At 39.2% G+C, this 16,491-nt stretch overlaps 1 protein-coding gene across 1 annotated transcript; it reads left to right on the top strand.

Annotated features, from left to right (window-relative positions):
• Positions 1–9,230: 9,230 nt before the first annotated feature.
• On the top strand, positions 9,231–11,816 carry LOC111578914 (potassium voltage-gated channel subfamily E member 2-like). The gene is made up of 2 exons (XM_023285899.3): positions 9,231–9,323; positions 10,271–11,816. The coding sequence occupies exons 1-2, from the start codon at positions 9,237–9,239 to the stop codon at positions 10,601–10,603; spliced, it is 420 nt and encodes a 139-aa protein (XP_023141667.3). The 5' UTR covers positions 9,231–9,236; the 3' UTR covers positions 10,604–11,816.
• Positions 11,817–16,491: the final 4,675 nt, after the last annotated feature.

Genomic DNA, 16,491 nt, shown 5'->3' on the forward strand with positions numbered 1-16,491 from the left:
CACATTTTTTGTTAATCAAACGGTCAGAAATAACAGGAAACGGCATAGATTTCTGTCAAATAAGGTGACACAAACTCCCTCTCCTTTACTGTACGTCGACTGATCTTACTGTCAGGTGTAGTCTGTCTCCTCAAAGAAACCACAGATCTAAAGATTTTAAGTAGAACAACACATCAGTCAGAAGAAATCTGTGTAGGGTAAGATACTGTTTGTTTGCCTGAAAGAAAATCTAGAAGGACTTTCCCCAGATAAATAATATAACCTAAAGGTAATCTGCTCAGTCTATGCTCATATCCTGTTGCCTGTGTTAGCGTTAAGTCTCCTGGTGGTAATTCTTTAAAACACTAGAACTCTCTCATGCCCTTAACTGATGCTCATGTCCTGATACTCGGCCAACTTATCGAATGACTGATATTATAGTTGGATGCTTGAGATAAGGCTTCAAGCTATAGTTGGAGTTATGTAAGTATGTCAGTCCTGGCAACACAGTCAAGATTAGTCAGGTTCATTTTAGGACATGAAAATCAAGGTGTAGGACTGTGTGAGCCTGGATTACCATAAACAATTCACAGGAAAAGTGAAAAACATCAAATGCTGGACTTGACTTTTATACATTATTATTATAACACTTCCTTAACTGACAAAAAGTCAGCGGTGCATCATTGAACATATCAATTTTTTCCTCATTTCTCCTCTTAATGGAACATTTAAGCTGCATGCCAAGAGCATTAATAAGGTAATCACAAAACCCAAGATACTAATGGCAAATATTAACAGGAGTTTTTAACCCAGACAGTTTTAAAGGCCTTTAAATTATCTACTTTAGATATTTTAGGGCCCTTTGAAAGCTCTCCACCTAAAACAGCATGAAAAAAGTTCAGATAATTCACAATTTATGGTTTGGATAGCAAGTTCCCAAGTGTCCTTGTCAAAGTCCTAATCAAGCCACAACAACATGAGATAGACACAATGAAAGAACACGTGGAAGTCTTTATCTAAGTACATTTTTTACAGGATGAATTCAATGACACATCCTCGACCTTGTCTTTATCACAGCAGTAATATGTATTATCACTAAAAGTACTAATAGTAAAACATATCATTATATTTTTGGTCTGCTTTGACACGCACAGGCAGCAGGATTTATTCATCGACAAAAAATCCAGGAGTAGTTATTAGCAGTGACTAACACCCCAAGTAAAACCAAAGATACTGAGTTGTGCATCATCTTTTATACTGAGAGTTGGTCATTTTTTAGCATTTCTTGGTTTAAACTGTGGTTTGGAATGTTGATGCTTTCACTTTTCTATTCATTTCATGCTTACTTGTCTTACAGATTGGCACTATGCTTCAGCCAAGTAGCTAAATCCAGCACATGATATCTAAGTTTGGAGGAGGTGGCGACTCTGCAAGTTACATTTACGAAGCAAATATGTCACCGTGCCTTAATTCCATATGTTTCTGACAAGAGGGAGGCAGCCACCAAATCAGTCATTCAAGTAACAGCTGGGTTCAACGGAGATAAGTAGCAATTAGGCAGCTAAGGAGTGGAGAATTGTGGGTGTCAGGCCTGTTGAACTCCTACACAGAGATGCAAATTTCTGTCTACCAGGATAATCCACTAAGCATCAGCACAGCTTTATAGTTTCATAGAAAGTAGGATTCTGCCTCTCAAAATCCCTTGTTCTTCACTAGGTGTTGATAAATCAGTAATTTTACTGTAGTACAACACCAGTCAGTCACAACAACCACTGACCAGTGAAGTGCATAACATCGATCATCTTGCATTGTCGCAGTGCGATGGTCTGCAGAGAAACTTGAGTCTTGGCATTGATGTGGACGTCATTTTGATGCAATCAAACCACCCACCCTAGACCAAGTACGCTGCCTCCCAATGCACAGGTAGTCATCCAGCAGGACAGTGTGTCCTCAGGAATGTCTCAAGGCATCAGATGTAAGGGAACCAGCTTAATCCGCTGAGGCTCCACCCCACAATCCAAAGGGCCCAAATGATCTATTGCAAACATCCAGCCCCAGGTCACCCCCAGAGGTCCAGTGACCATTGCCCAACGAGCCAGAGCTGTTGTGGTGCTACAAGGGGGTCCCACACAATATTGGCTTAAATGTTGTGGCTGACCCATGCATGCTATCAGTGCAATCTGCATCTGCATCTGCAGAGGTTGCAGCTGGACTGTCTTGAGGATTCCTGTCTATCAACAAGGTGTGCCATTCTGTTGACTCATACAGTTCTGCTGAAAGTTTCTCATGGTTAATCATACTGTTTAACACTGTGTACTTAAGAAAATGTAAGCAGATTGTACGGGTAGACCCACCCGATTATTTGTTTGGTTTCATGATGAGCGTTGTCAGTTGTTGCATTTGGTGATGTCTCTGCTTTAAAGGAATGTCAGGTTCATCTTAGGACAGTTGTCACTGTCCCTCTTGTGGAGGAATTTCAGAGGGTTTTGTCAAGTTCACAAACTTTCCATGATCTCAGCACTTTGTATCTGGGAAAGTCATCAGATATTAGAGTGATCAGGGAATACTGATGCATAATGGCAGCGAACAGTGCTGAATACAGTGTTTTTGTTTTGTGTAGTCTGAATATTTATTAACTCTCTGAACACCAAAACTTGCTGCTGGTGGGTTTGAAAGGCACACTATGTTTAAAAAAAAGAAAGACCAAATTACACAATTTATCAGAGCCACAGACTGTAAAAAGAATGAAAAGAGTCATCAGATGTTCAGCTTTCCAACAGTCTCTGAATGCATCATGTGTGGCACATGATTCCACTTTCATCCAAATCACATTATCCTACATGTTTCATTTTAAAATTACAAAAAGTAACAACAACTAAGAAGACAGTGACTGAGCTGTGACAGAAAGTCAAGTGATAAATTATAGTGATTTATTGCATTCTAACTGTGTTACACTTTAGGAGGAAGAAGAACAAGTAGAAGAAAAAGATGAAGAAATACATATTTATGGTGCTTCCTCATGTCACCTAAAGTCATCATCCACCACATGTGTAGTGAAGAAGTTATTTTTGAATTTTGAATTCTGCAGTGGAGATTTGTAGGTTGTGTAGATTTGTATCTGTTTTTATTTTTGCTTTTGTGTTTGCTTTTCTATCCAAACCAGACATTTTGAAACTTGTCCTTGTTGTTCATTCCCATTGGTATGACAACAGAAGCAGCCATGTATGGAATGTGATGTGCTCTTTCAAAAATACTGCAAACACACAGTCAATGCATTCCTGACGTTCCCCATGCGCTGCCCCGACTAAAGTATGGCGGCATGCCTGAGATTCTGGCATTAATCCACTGAAAAGGGCTTCAATGGCGAGAGGAAATATTTACCACCTTTAGAAATAACAGCAGGAAGAATAGTGTCTAAGGCCGTGACTGGCCAAACACCGCTGAGACCTTTTCCTGTCTTTCTGGGTCAAAGCGCCCGGTAGCAACAACATTCTTGATTAGTGACAAATCAGCAGCAGAGAAGCAACGGTGTCAAGTGTAAACTGCTGATAAAGAGTTTGCTGATATGGACACAGCAAGTTGTTGATATGATATGCAGAATAAAACTAGTTTATATGTAACAAAGAAAACACTTCTCATTGTAGAGTGTCAGTGTGTAGGAAAAACAATCCTCATCACTCTTCTCCCAGGGTTCTTTATTATCACATAACCTCGCATATTTTTCGCTAATTGGCAAGTAGTGGTGTAACCATAGTAACCTGCAAAGACCGAGGATGAAAATGCTACCTACTATATTTGTGATATGGAGTTTGTGTGCACATAAAGTTGAAATAATACATTTCTAAAGACTGCACCTTCCCAAATGTCTGATTTTACACAATTCTCGGAACCTTGATTGTAACAGATGTTCACAAATGCTATATTTATTACTCTTAACATCCATTAGCCACGCAGGAAAGGTCGCAGGGGCAAGAGCCTCTTCCAGGTTGCCAGGTTAGACTAACATGTGAGCATGCATGTTGTAGATACTTCGCAATCATTTATTTCATTTATAATAATACTGAGATTTGACCTGCTGCAGGTGTGTCATTATGATCTAAATTTATGCAAAACAGATTAGAGTAAATAACTAGAATGTCATGGCTAGAAATGTCCAATTTGTTGCCCGTGAATTAAAGTGATCATATCACCAGCTGGACTACAGCAGAACACTGTCTGACTGACACCAGTAAATGTGATCAAAATTGAAGCTTAAGTTCTAACAAGAAGATGATTGTCATTCTAACGTCATCTAGCACCCATTACTGCCACTAATCCTTTTTAACAGCTTAATTTTCTATTGCACTCCACCGCTCCACAGTCACAAGTCTCAGGCCCCATCAACGGCTTCATGCAGGAGGGATTTCCATTTTAACTTCTATCTTCAAGCACAACCACTACAAACTGATTGATTGCCTGCATTCATCTTGACTTGCTCTGTCATTAGAGGCTAATTTATTGATACCATGTGATCAACATGTGGAACAATTTTATTGGACCAATGGAGAGCTGAAGTGAAACAGGAAATTCCCCCACAGTTCTGTTTCAGGGGTTGGGAAACAACAGATGTATTAAAAGAGTTGGATACAATATTGCACCAAAAAAAAAGAAAAAAAAGAAAAAGAAAACTCCAGTGGGCCAAAAAGCATCTTCCCCGTAGACCACCATTATAAAGAAACCTCTGTTAAACTGTTGTCAGGACTTCTCCAGTTGCAAACCAGCTGTGTTTTAGAAAGGTTATGCAACATTTGAGCTTTCAGTAAATCAATGAATAAATCAATCAAACTGTCATTCTGGTCAATAATTGACTGCATGTCTCAGCAAAGCCTTTTAGAGTCTTCTCATAGATTTACTAGTTCAGTTACATTGGAACAAATCCAGAATGCATACAAAGAAGAAAAGAAAACTGACCTGTCTTTGGTTCTCTATTGTGCAATATTCTTTTTTGTCCTTCCTCTGTATCATTTTACAATACAACAAACAATTTACTATTCGTGTTTCTCACTTACTGTCCACTCAGCTAGGTCTACAGTTTGTGTCTGAAATATGGGTTAAAATTAGGAGTAGAGCAACAATTCTAAGCATGTCTAAGCCAGCAAAGTTCAACAAACCAGGGGTGCTACAGATGCCAAATATTGCATTCTTTTGAGCAAAAATGCAGTCAAAACATGACTTGGATTCAGGCTCTTAGTATCAAATTAAGGACTGATAAACTCTTTTTAGGATCTCTGTTTTAAACATGCATAATATATTCACCCTGAGCTGACATTTCTGTGGAATCTGGACTTACTGCTGCATCGCCGTGCAGCACCATTTATCAACGAAGACAGCATTTCAGTTAGCCCCAGTTTTCACAGTATCTTTGGATGAGGTATAATTACCTTTGCAGCACACCAGCGAGATTGAAAGAGTGATCATCACGTAAGATTTTAATGTGTTCTTTTGATATCACGTCCCCTTTAGGATTTGTGCATCATCCACAACAACAAAAACAACACCTCCAGGTCACTCCCAGGAGACAGTGATTGTTGTGCTAAGAGAACAGAAATCCGGTACATTTTATGTCCCATTTTCACCAGTGAAGCTGATGTAAACAAGGCACAGATTGCTGTTTTCTTCCATAACTTTTCGAAACAAAGAAGATACTTGAAAATGATTGTGCAGGAAACATGGGTAATAGAGATTACTGTCAATGAATATCCAGGAGTTGAAAAGCATAAGGCTAACAGGACACTACAAGACAGCAATCCACTGCTGCAGACTTTCCACTACAGTCCAAACTGGGACTGACCATCCCCTACAGCCACCTGTCAGAACAAACCAGTTCATTTCAAAACCGCTGCTGCCAGCAAACAAAAAGGCCCATACACTCAACAAACACATACAACTCACTTAAGGATATTTCAAACTTTTAAAGGGATTTTTGAGTTTACCATTCAGAAAAAGAAGCTTACCACTGTAAGAAAGAAACCTCGAGTGTTTGTATGGAAAAGTACTGTGATGTCATTCCTCAAGGTTAAACAAGTCAACAGCAAAGATAAGGAGGACGACACCCAACAGAAGCATGTTACAACACGGCATATTTGCATTTCGCTGAAAAGTAGATGACTCAGTCGCATGGAAAGTTGGTTGTTGCCCCGAGAAAGGATTTAGCTACTGTCAGTTAAGACTGATGACCGCAGGTGAATGAATACTGTAAACAACCCACCAAAAAATCATCAGACTCATGACTGTACTGTATTAATGACTGTGTAATCGTAAGTGCTGACTTCTGCGAGTACAGAAAAATTAGTGTATGAACGGCATAACCCCAGTGCCCCACAAACACACACACACACACACACACACACACACACACACACACACACACACACACACACACACACACACACACACACACACACACTTTATGAGGAAACAGAATATCCTTTGTATGAGTGTGATCCTGCCTTTATGAGCAAAAGCAACAGTGCACGGCATTAATGTGCTCAATGCACATATCTACATTTCAGACTTTATGTAACATTCAGGCATACCTGGGGGTTTATGGTTCACTGGATGTGTTGGCACTGCCCTCTCTTTTGCATATGTCACCCTGGCCTTGGGGGTTTCTGTTGCTGTTCTGGTCTCTGGCCCCTGATGTTTAATCCAGCCAGGTCTGTGATTATGTCAGATGGCCTCTGGTTCTATAAGTCATAGCTTTGCTTGGTTACACCCACGGGAAACTGTACTTTCTACTCACTGTACTTTAGTTCTTAGTCAAAAACCCTTAATCGGGGGTGCCTTTTTAGAATTACACAGTGATGCTGAGTTATACTTAAAAGGCAAAACATGTTGCATTGGGGGGCTGCATAGCAGTTCGGTGGTTAGTACTGTCGCCTCGCAGCTAGAAGATCCTGGGCCTGGGATCTTTCTGCATAGAGTTTGCAAGTTCTCCCTGTGCATGTGTTTGTTTTCTCTGGCTTCCTGCCACTGTCCAAAAACATGCTGAGGTTAATTGGTGATTGTAAATTGTCCGCAGGTGTGACTGTGAGTGTGCTTGATTGTCTGTCTGTGTAGCTCTGCGTTAGATTGGTGACCTGTCCAGGTGTCCCCTGCCTTCACCCTAAGTCAGCTGTAATAGGCTCCAGTCCCCCCACGACTCTAATGAAGATTAACTATGTACAGATAATGGATGGATGAATGTTGCATTGGATTTATACAGATGGATGACAAATTAAAGGAAAAGCCTGAACTGTTGACCCCTGCAGTGAGTGCATCTGGTGACTCCGTTATGCTTTTTTCCAGCTTTTTGCTGGTATGGTTTGGGTTTACTTGTCCCTTCAGTTGGAAACCTCACTGTAAAATTAATACAAAATTGAGTGATCATTTAATCCTATGCTAAAGAAACAGATCTTTTTTAAGAAGACATCTATAGTTCATGAAATGTCACTGAATGGTTTGATGATTATGGAAATGATGTAAAACAAACGTTATGGCCACCAGATCTAACACATGTTAACACTTATTGGAGATTTTGGACGGACATGTTAGATAGCACCACCGACATCATCCAAAGACCTAATGAGGGATTATGTTTTGGAGGAATGGTGCTTCATCCCTTTAGAAGATATAGAATCAGTGCACAGAAACAATGAAGCTGTTCTGGCAGCATGCGGCGGCCCAACATCTCACTAAAATACTTTAGGCTGAGTTTGACTTGTATTTGTCAGCTGTCTGTGTCTTTGCATTCAGTGCAACATTACGAGTGTTTATGCTTTGGCAATCGTTAAAAAGACTTATCTGCTGAGCTGCCCTGAGTGATTTCACTTCATACATAAAGTAGGAAAGACAACGCTCTACTGGCTGATGCAGCCTCCCTATCCGTTATTATGAAAAGCATGAGATGTTCTGCTCCCCTGCTGTCAGTTCATTTCAACACACATTATGTTGTAACAAGCTTTCATCACACTGAGCCAACAGAGAAAACTCAGCAGAAAGCTGTTTGAAAACTGACCAGAGAGTAACTGAGGAAACGTGGAGATTGGTGTTCACTTTCAATTCTTTACCGTCTCATATGGTTCACACATGAGACGGATGGAAATTCCTAATTGCATAAGACACCAGTTTGTAACCTTTGCACAAGGACAACACTGCATTTGCATGTAGTTAACATTTCCTTAGTGTTATGCAATATTTTTGGCATATGAAAGCAGATTAGGCACTTTGTAAGACCTATAAATCCTATAGGATCTTGCTGTTCTGGTTTTAACCTCTTTAACTTCTCTCTCTTTTTCAGGCTTTGGAAGTTTGTCACTCATTTTTTGTTAAATTCCGCTTCCTGTGTGTGTACATGTCTATCTTTTGCCTTTGTGTTTGTGCTTTTTGTGCATACTGCTCCATTTTACAGTTGTTCTTCATTACAGAGAGGAAAAAAAGTCAGCAAAAGCATCCCCCCGCTAGGATTGCATAGCCAAACATAAATGATCTGGGACTGATCAGAGGTGGAGGGAGTCGTCCCCTTCAGCAGAGTGGCTCTGTGGGGTGGAAATACCGCATCTGTCCAACAGTCACAGGAGACAGTTTCATGGATTCTTGTCAGCAAAAGAGATACAGCGCTGAAGTGTCTTTGAGCAAGACAATAGATCTCTAATGACTGCTGACACCTCACAAATCACCTTAAATCAAACTTTAATTCTTTTATTCACCAAATAGCTGCTTGCTTTTTTTTGCAGAACAGGAAGACAAACAATTAATTTGATGATTTGATATTGCACAAATCCTTGACAGGTTTCACAGAAAAGACAACTGTGAATGCATATGAAGATAAATCTTCCTCATATTGCATTATACTGCCATCTAGGGTGAGCTACTGTGAAATCTGCTATAGAATGGTAATCATGTTTCCTTATGTTGTGCTCCCTCTGTGTGGGCAGATGGGGAATTACAGGTGAATAAACACGAACCAGCAATCCTTAAACAACTCTCCAGTTATTTTATTTTCTGCTGTAATATTAATGCGTGTATAAATTTGTGTGAATGTGTGTGTTCACAGCATTCCCTTTACTTTATCAGCTAAATAAAACATCAGCATTCTCGCCTAACATTTCCAAGGTCACACCTCTATCAGACCTACCTCCTCACTGCAAAACCTGCTGCTCAGCCAAGCAGCAAAGATAAAAATGGTAAATAAACCATGAGCAGTGATTGGCTGTGTTTTACTGTGAAGTAGTGAAATAATGACTTTGCAGAACTCCAACACACCTCCACTGTTTCTTGATCTCCTGACCAGTTTCATGATGGGGCCTTTGAATGCATGGCAAAAGGTTAGTGCAGAAAAAAAATTTAAACTTATAATGCATTTAGATTGTTAAATCTTTCTTTCTCTTGCTGTATAATGGTTGAGAGTTAAATTGTCCTTGAGGGAGAGCACATGAAGGTACAGTGGGTGTACAAAATCATTTTGAAGCAGAACTAAATGCCACTGATATTTTTTCCTGTTTTAAAAACTCACGTACTGTACCACAGTAATTTCTAGTGCTCTTCTACAGTTGGCAAATCTTACTCACTGGCATTCATTTTATTATGACTCACTGTTGTTGCAGGGTTTGGTAAATTACAACAAATGTTAAAGGTCCTGAAAACCCAAAGTCTCAACTGACATCTTAATATGAGAGATTTCTTGTTAATGCGTGTTTTTGTGCATTTTCTATGCCTTTTTTTTAGATTTTTGAAGTGTCCTTGGTGGAAGCTTGGCAAATAGAAAGGACACATCTTATAATTCAATGTACTAATCACAGCTCAGCAATATTTGAATCAAAATCTAGCACCAGTGCAAGAATGTACTGGAGTAAAAAAAAAAACTAAGCAAATTAGCTGAGTTGAGTCTTAAACTCTTAAGGAATAATATGTACAAAATATCTAAGGTGCCTTTGTTTCAACTTTAAAAGTTAGCGTGGTTTATTTAGTTACTTAGTATTTAATGTTTGTTTTTATAGGATAAGTGTGTTCATTGATTGTTTACCCATAATACCTTAAATAGTATTTTTTTCAGTAAATTATTCATCATTGGTATTTACTGAAATTACACTTCATAAATATCTACGTTTTCCTTTTTTATTCTTGTACACTGATTGCACAAGTCTCAATTCTGTAACATTAGTAGAATTTGAATACAATACTCGCATTTACTTTTCAGACAAGTAGAATCAGTTTTAAACTTCATGGAAATGCCCAAAAAAACCCAAAAGCCTTATGCAATCCTTCCAACTAGATCAGCCGGTCTGATTGGTCCAACATGACCCTTCATCTGGAGGAGTCCCTCACCAGTGCTTTGGATCAATATCTGAACCACTGGAGGCGTAACATCACAACTGCAGCCGATGCTCTGGACAAGACGCTGGCTGAGGAGAACTTCAGGGACGTCATCTGGTATCTGGCGGTGATGATTGGCATGTTTGCCTTCATCATTGTGGCCATGCTGGTGAGCACAGTCAAATCCAAAAGGAGAGAGCACTCCAACGACCCCTACCACCAGTACATCAAGGAGGACTGGACCACTCACATACACCAGGGTGATGTCGTAACTAACTTTCCATCTGGATAATGCAAGAAGAACATGCAGCTCACAGCTAATCTCTGCTATCATCAGTTGCAGATGCAGCAACAGAAACAGATTTTCTTTTTTGAGTCCATCATTAATCACGACCAATGTGTTATTGTGTCTGATATCTTCCCACAAACCTGTTGAATGAATTTTTTACCCAAACCCGTCATGTTTCAAACATGTTGATCAGAGTGGATTTGAAATGGTATCTTATGTAACAATAATTGCAGAAATTGCAAGATATAAAGATTCTGCTCAGTCTGGTTTTTTTGACATACACACACACACAAACACAGACTTTTCTTGATCATGACAACAGTTCCAATAGTTCACCTCTAAATTTCAAATCCTTCAGTCAGTGAACTAATGTCAGAACTACAGACCTGGTTTTTTAATTGCAGCTCAAGACAGCAGAATCATTTCTTTAGACAGATGAAGTTAATTCAGATGCTAATTATCATCTTTTCATCACCTTTTTCCCACTGATTAGCTTACAAAACACAAATTTAACTTTATTAATAAAATTGTAATATGCCAATCCTAACCCTGTATACGGTGGTCTCAAAATTTATTTCACTATTTATATATATTTTGAGGCTTTATAAACCTTTCCTACTCCCACTCTTATAAATACTTCCTATGTTTTTAAACACTTTCTATGCTCTTAAACCTAAGTAATTTTAACAACATATAAAATTCTGTATCGGTGCTCACCAGGGAATATACTACAACTTAAATGATCAAGATGATGATGAATTAGCATAATTATTATTTTTTTCTTTATATTGTTTTCAATATCTTTAGGCTAGAAAATGCTTATTTTCCATAAAAATAATTAAAACAATAAATATATAAAAATACCTATATACACCGCAAAATCCTCCAATATTGCGAAAAATCTGCAATACCAAATACAATTTAAAAATCCGCACTACAGTGACACAGCGAAAAGCAAACCGCAATATGGTGAGGGACCACTGTAGCTACTGTCATATTCAGTATTTTATCTTTGCTGCTTGGCTGAGCAGCAGGTTTTGCAGTGAGGAGGTAGGTCTGATAGAGGTGTGACCTTGGAAATGTTAGGCGAGAATGCTGATGTTTTATTTAGCTGATAAAGTAAAGGGAATGCTGTGAACACACACATTCACACACATTTATACATGCATTAATATTACAGCAGAAAATAAAATAACTGGAGAGTTGTTTAAGGATTGCTGGTTCGTGTTTATTCACCTGTAATTCCCCATCTGCACACACAGAGGGAGCACAACATAAGGAAACATGATTACCATCAAATTAACATAGTTAGTCTTCCTGTTCTGCAAAAAAAGCAAGCATTTGGTGAATGAAAGAACCGAAGTGGGATTTACGGTGCTTTGTGAGGTGTCAGCAGTCATTAGAGATCTACTGATTTGCTCAAGGACACTTCAGCATTGTATCTCTTTTGCTGACAAGAATCCATGAAACTGTCTTCTGTGACTGTTCGACAGAGGTGGTGTATGCACAAAGAGCACAAACACAAAGGCAAAAGATAGACATGTACACACACCGGAAGCGGAATTTAACAAAAAATGAGGGATGACCAGAACAAAACTGTAAGATCCTATAGGATTTATAGGTCTTACAAAGTGCCTAATCTAATTTTTAGCATGCTGGGATTTGAACTCCAATTTCAGTTGCCTCACGTCACCTTTTTGTAATTCTCCTCAAATGCAGTGAGGCGTCCCTGGACTGACATTACTTTATTTTCAAGGTGCCTGTTATCCCACTGAGACCGCTGGATTTTTTTTGTAGCATGTCATCTGGATGCATGTTCAGCCAACAAATGTTGCTGAGAGCGCTCACTGCTGTTCCTTTTAGCAAAAGACTTGTAACATCCTTCTACAGTCTGAGTTGATGAGTCTTGTTAACTCGCATTCATTTTGGTCCCCAAAAATTCTGAAAGCTTCAGCAACATTTGAATGCAAGATGGCACCAGTGTGTGTGGCAGGCCGTCTCTTACTGTGAATCAGATGTGCTTGAAATTGGCAGCCGTTTCTGCGCCGTGGAGTCCATCGCTGACGTCACTGCCAAAATCGATGTGCCGATTTCAAGGCAGTTGAATCCAGCTGGACACGGTGGGAGCCTGCAGGTCGACACCAACATAGATGTAAATCCTACCAGCATCAGAATTCTCTGCAGTAAGGAGCTTGTCTGCCTTGACAGCCGGAGACACACTCAATACTCAAAAACTGTGTACATTTATAAGCCACATGAAGTCTGTGAATATTCATGTTTGAAGTACTTATTAAAAGTACTAAAACTTATTGAAATGTAAAACTTATTTAAAGTGTAGAAAATGATCCCTATACTGACTTTTGTCCTCTTTGTGGTTTGAGTCAAGGTTACCCAACCTGGTGCAGACATGCTATATGAATTCCACACTGCAAGGCCTCCTGACACTGACTGGTTTTGTGGAGGAGGTCTACAACCAGGAGCAGTTGTGGTCTTCTCAATGGGGATCCCAGATTATCAGGTAGAGAATTACACACACTAACACAAACACTGTCACTCTTTGGTTTCTTCACTATTTTGCAGCTTAACCTGAAGTGACAACAACTAAACAGCATTCTCACCTGTTTACTTTTGTTCTTTCCAGAGGGTTTGGTGACGCTGGAATCAGTGGATTCCCCTACAAGATGGAGAAGAGACATGTTTTGACTGCCCTGAAAAAGACTGTCGCTGAGCCTAACTCAGAGTTGTGGGACGACCGTCAAAAAGTTTTTATATGCAGGACACGGCATGGTGCCACACTTATCTTTGCTGAACTAGTTTTACAGTTTTTGTTAAATGTTCACCTTCTGAACCAGTTTTTTTCTGTGCAGGATGCCCATGACTTCCTCAGCTGTGTGCTGGACATGATCAAGGTGCTGTGCTTGGATCTAATGTGTGTCTGAGCTCACTTTCAGAGTCCAGACGTATTTATATTTCCTAATAAACTGAATGTGCAAAAGCATATTTAACAAACACAATGTAGACATATGCTGTCTAACACTGCTAAGAGAACCTGGACATTTAAAAATTGTTATACTTGGTTTTGTAGCACAAAAATATAGACCCTTTGTTCAAGCTGTGACATGTCCTGTAATTTGTATGTTTTTTTTCTGTACTTCGTCTTTTTCAGTTTTAACTTACAAACATATGCATAGATATTTCAATGGTGTAAAATAATGCCTATATATTTTTATAGTTAATGAACTTACTCCATGCATGCCTTGTAGCAAGTTCAATCGACTGTGAAAACCGAGTGACAGAATAACAAATGTACAATGCTAAAATTGTTGTTCCTGAAACTTGTGCTGAGCACGTACCAAAACGTAGCAGCGTTCTGAACGTACAATTAGCCGAAGTTAAACTAGCTAGCATCAACTGTGAAAGCCGAGAGACAGAATTACGAAGCTAACGAAAACTATCCAATGCCGAAATGTTCCACTAACGTCTAATAATCATTCACCCTTATCTACTGATTAAATTCATGTTATATTTTTGTAAGAGAGAGGACGGCAATGGATTTCGCAAGCAACGTGATAATGACGATTCCTCAATCCACGGTTATTTCCCAGAAGACCTTGAGGCAGGGAGCATGCGCAATAGTTGACGACTGGCGTCAACGCTTCATTCTGGTTAGACTGATGTCAGTTTAATTTGTTAGAAATTTATTAAAGCCATGAATAAGCAAAGAGAACAAATCATTTAATAAGCATAAATATGACTAATTCATTTAAGATATCTTTCTACTTTATTAAACTGCCCTTGTTGATTTTTTTGGAGAAATGTACTAAAGCATAAAATCGAAGACAAACTGCATATAATGGGTAAAAATCATAATGATAACTAAATAATGCAAGCTGAGGATAAGTAACTAAAAATCCAGATAGGGAAGCTAAACTTTAAACTAAGGCCGAACTCAAAATAAGTGGAGCGAGGCGGGAGAGCAGGCTCCGGGGGATCGGCAATCCGAAGAGTGCACATCCGGATTCCAGCGGTCCGGGGTCCTGTCAGGGAGTGGAGTGAGAAACCGGTCTTTATTGAGAGGGTGATGAGGCAGGTGGCTGATCCGCAGCTGTCTAGGATACCTGCTGATGAAATCAAAGTATTATTTGCAGCTGCGGAGATGCAGTGCTGAAGGGCGAGTGAGCATGAGAGAGAGAGAGAGAGGAGATGAGGATCAGCTGGGGGCTTTAGTTTTCACAGCTTTAACATTTGTGCAAAATTCAAGAGTGTCCAAGCAGGATTTTAAGAAGGTTTTAAAGACCACAAAGTTGGGTTTCTGACTGGCAGATTTGCTAGTATGAATATGAAATTTTGCCAATAATGAAATGAGATTAACAATAAGCAATTTTTAAACAGGAAAATCCTTAATAAAAAAAACCCCAAATATATTAAATTTTAAAGTTCAGAGTGATATCCAATTTTCTATTTAAAAAAGATTGATATCACACCAAAAAATTTGACTGAATGCACATTCCCAAAACAGATGAGCTAATGTTTTTAATTGCCCCCTGGGGACAAATAAAGTTTTCTGAATCTGAATCTGAATGAATGTTTCATCAGCATTGTGACAAAATGAACAAAGAGGGTCAACATTGATTTTAGACTTAACCAGAGCTGAATTAACTGGATAACATTTGTGTAACAATTTCAGAGATTCCTCTCGCACCTTATTCGAGATGGAAAACTTCCTAGCTAATAACCATACTTTTTCCCAGTCCACATCAGAATATAAATTATTCCAAAAAAGATAGAAGCCAGCTTACAGATTGTATCCCTTTGAAATATTTCTCTAATGCATTTATTATTGTTTTTTGTTTTTACTCAAAAAGGGATCTGAATTTCCTATGTATAATTCTGACTGAGCAATTTGAGGGGTAAAAATTGGTGAAGGTCTGGTATTAGATGATAGCAAGGAATATAATTTGAGACACAGACTTGATACAAAAGATGCTAAAGATGCCACTTCATGTACATGTATTAACTTAAGCATTATTATTTCCTCATATGATGTACCACAAGGCTCTTCGCTGCCTAAGTGATTCAAACATTTAGGCATTGTAGCACTGTAACTCTCATGATTTAGCAGCTCATGTATATTTCTATCTGAAGAGGGCAGCAGAAGCCTTATCCCAAGTTCCCAGACAACTGTTGTACTTGAGACAAGAGCAGAGATGAAAAAGACTAAAGAGGAAGGGGTGAAAATAGAGGTGCAGCTGCTGCTGTGTTGTCAGCGGTGTAGAATGAGTTCATGGTCGTATTTGGTGTGAAGTTTAAGTGGAAAATCTTTGAGTTACTGTGTAACCTTGAAAAGAGCAAAAGAGGGGAAACTAGTAAGGCACATTCAGTTAGGAGAAACCAACAAAACAAGTCAACTCATATCCCAATCAAAGCCTAGGTTGCTTATTTAGATATTCAAGCCATGGTCAGATCGATCACAACACGAATACAGTGGGAGACCTGACACTAAACACAGATTGTCTGAATTGCCCTTTACACACCTGTTGGCATATTGTCCCATGAGCTGCCAACTAAAATACATTTTCTCCTCTATCACCAAACATCACGTCTGCTGTTTTTGGTTTCTCACAGACTTAAACACCTCAAAATAACTGAACCCCAAATCTCTGTGGCTCAGCTCCCTCCTCCCACATCACCCTCAAAGAGACATCACGGAGAGCCAGTACTGTAACTCATTATTAAACCCCCACTGTCATCCTTTGCTATCTCCCTTTCTCACTTGCCGTTTTATTTTTAGCATTCAAACAACTGGTCTCCTAAAAATGGGCCTATCCTGCCTGTGTAGAGCAGGAGAAGGGCTGCTATGTATGGTATCCACCCCCCGAGTACCTCACAGG

The sequence above is a fragment of the Amphiprion ocellaris genome, chromosome 11, assembly GCF_022539595.1.
Source record: "Amphiprion ocellaris isolate individual 3 ecotype Okinawa chromosome 11, ASM2253959v1, whole genome shotgun sequence".
Lineage (NCBI taxonomy): Eukaryota > Metazoa > Chordata > Actinopteri > Pomacentridae > Amphiprion > Amphiprion ocellaris.

Excerpts from the sequence above, each read along its gene's own strand:
- LOC111578914 (XM_023285899.3), top strand. The coding sequence starts at position 9,237 with ATGACTTTGCAGAACTCCAACACACCTCCACTGTTTCTTGATCTCCTG. Across the intron at positions 9,324-10,270 it reads CTTTGAATGCATGGCAAAAG|ATCAGCCGGTCTGATTGGTC; the intron begins GTTAGTGCAGAA and ends CCTTCCAACTAG.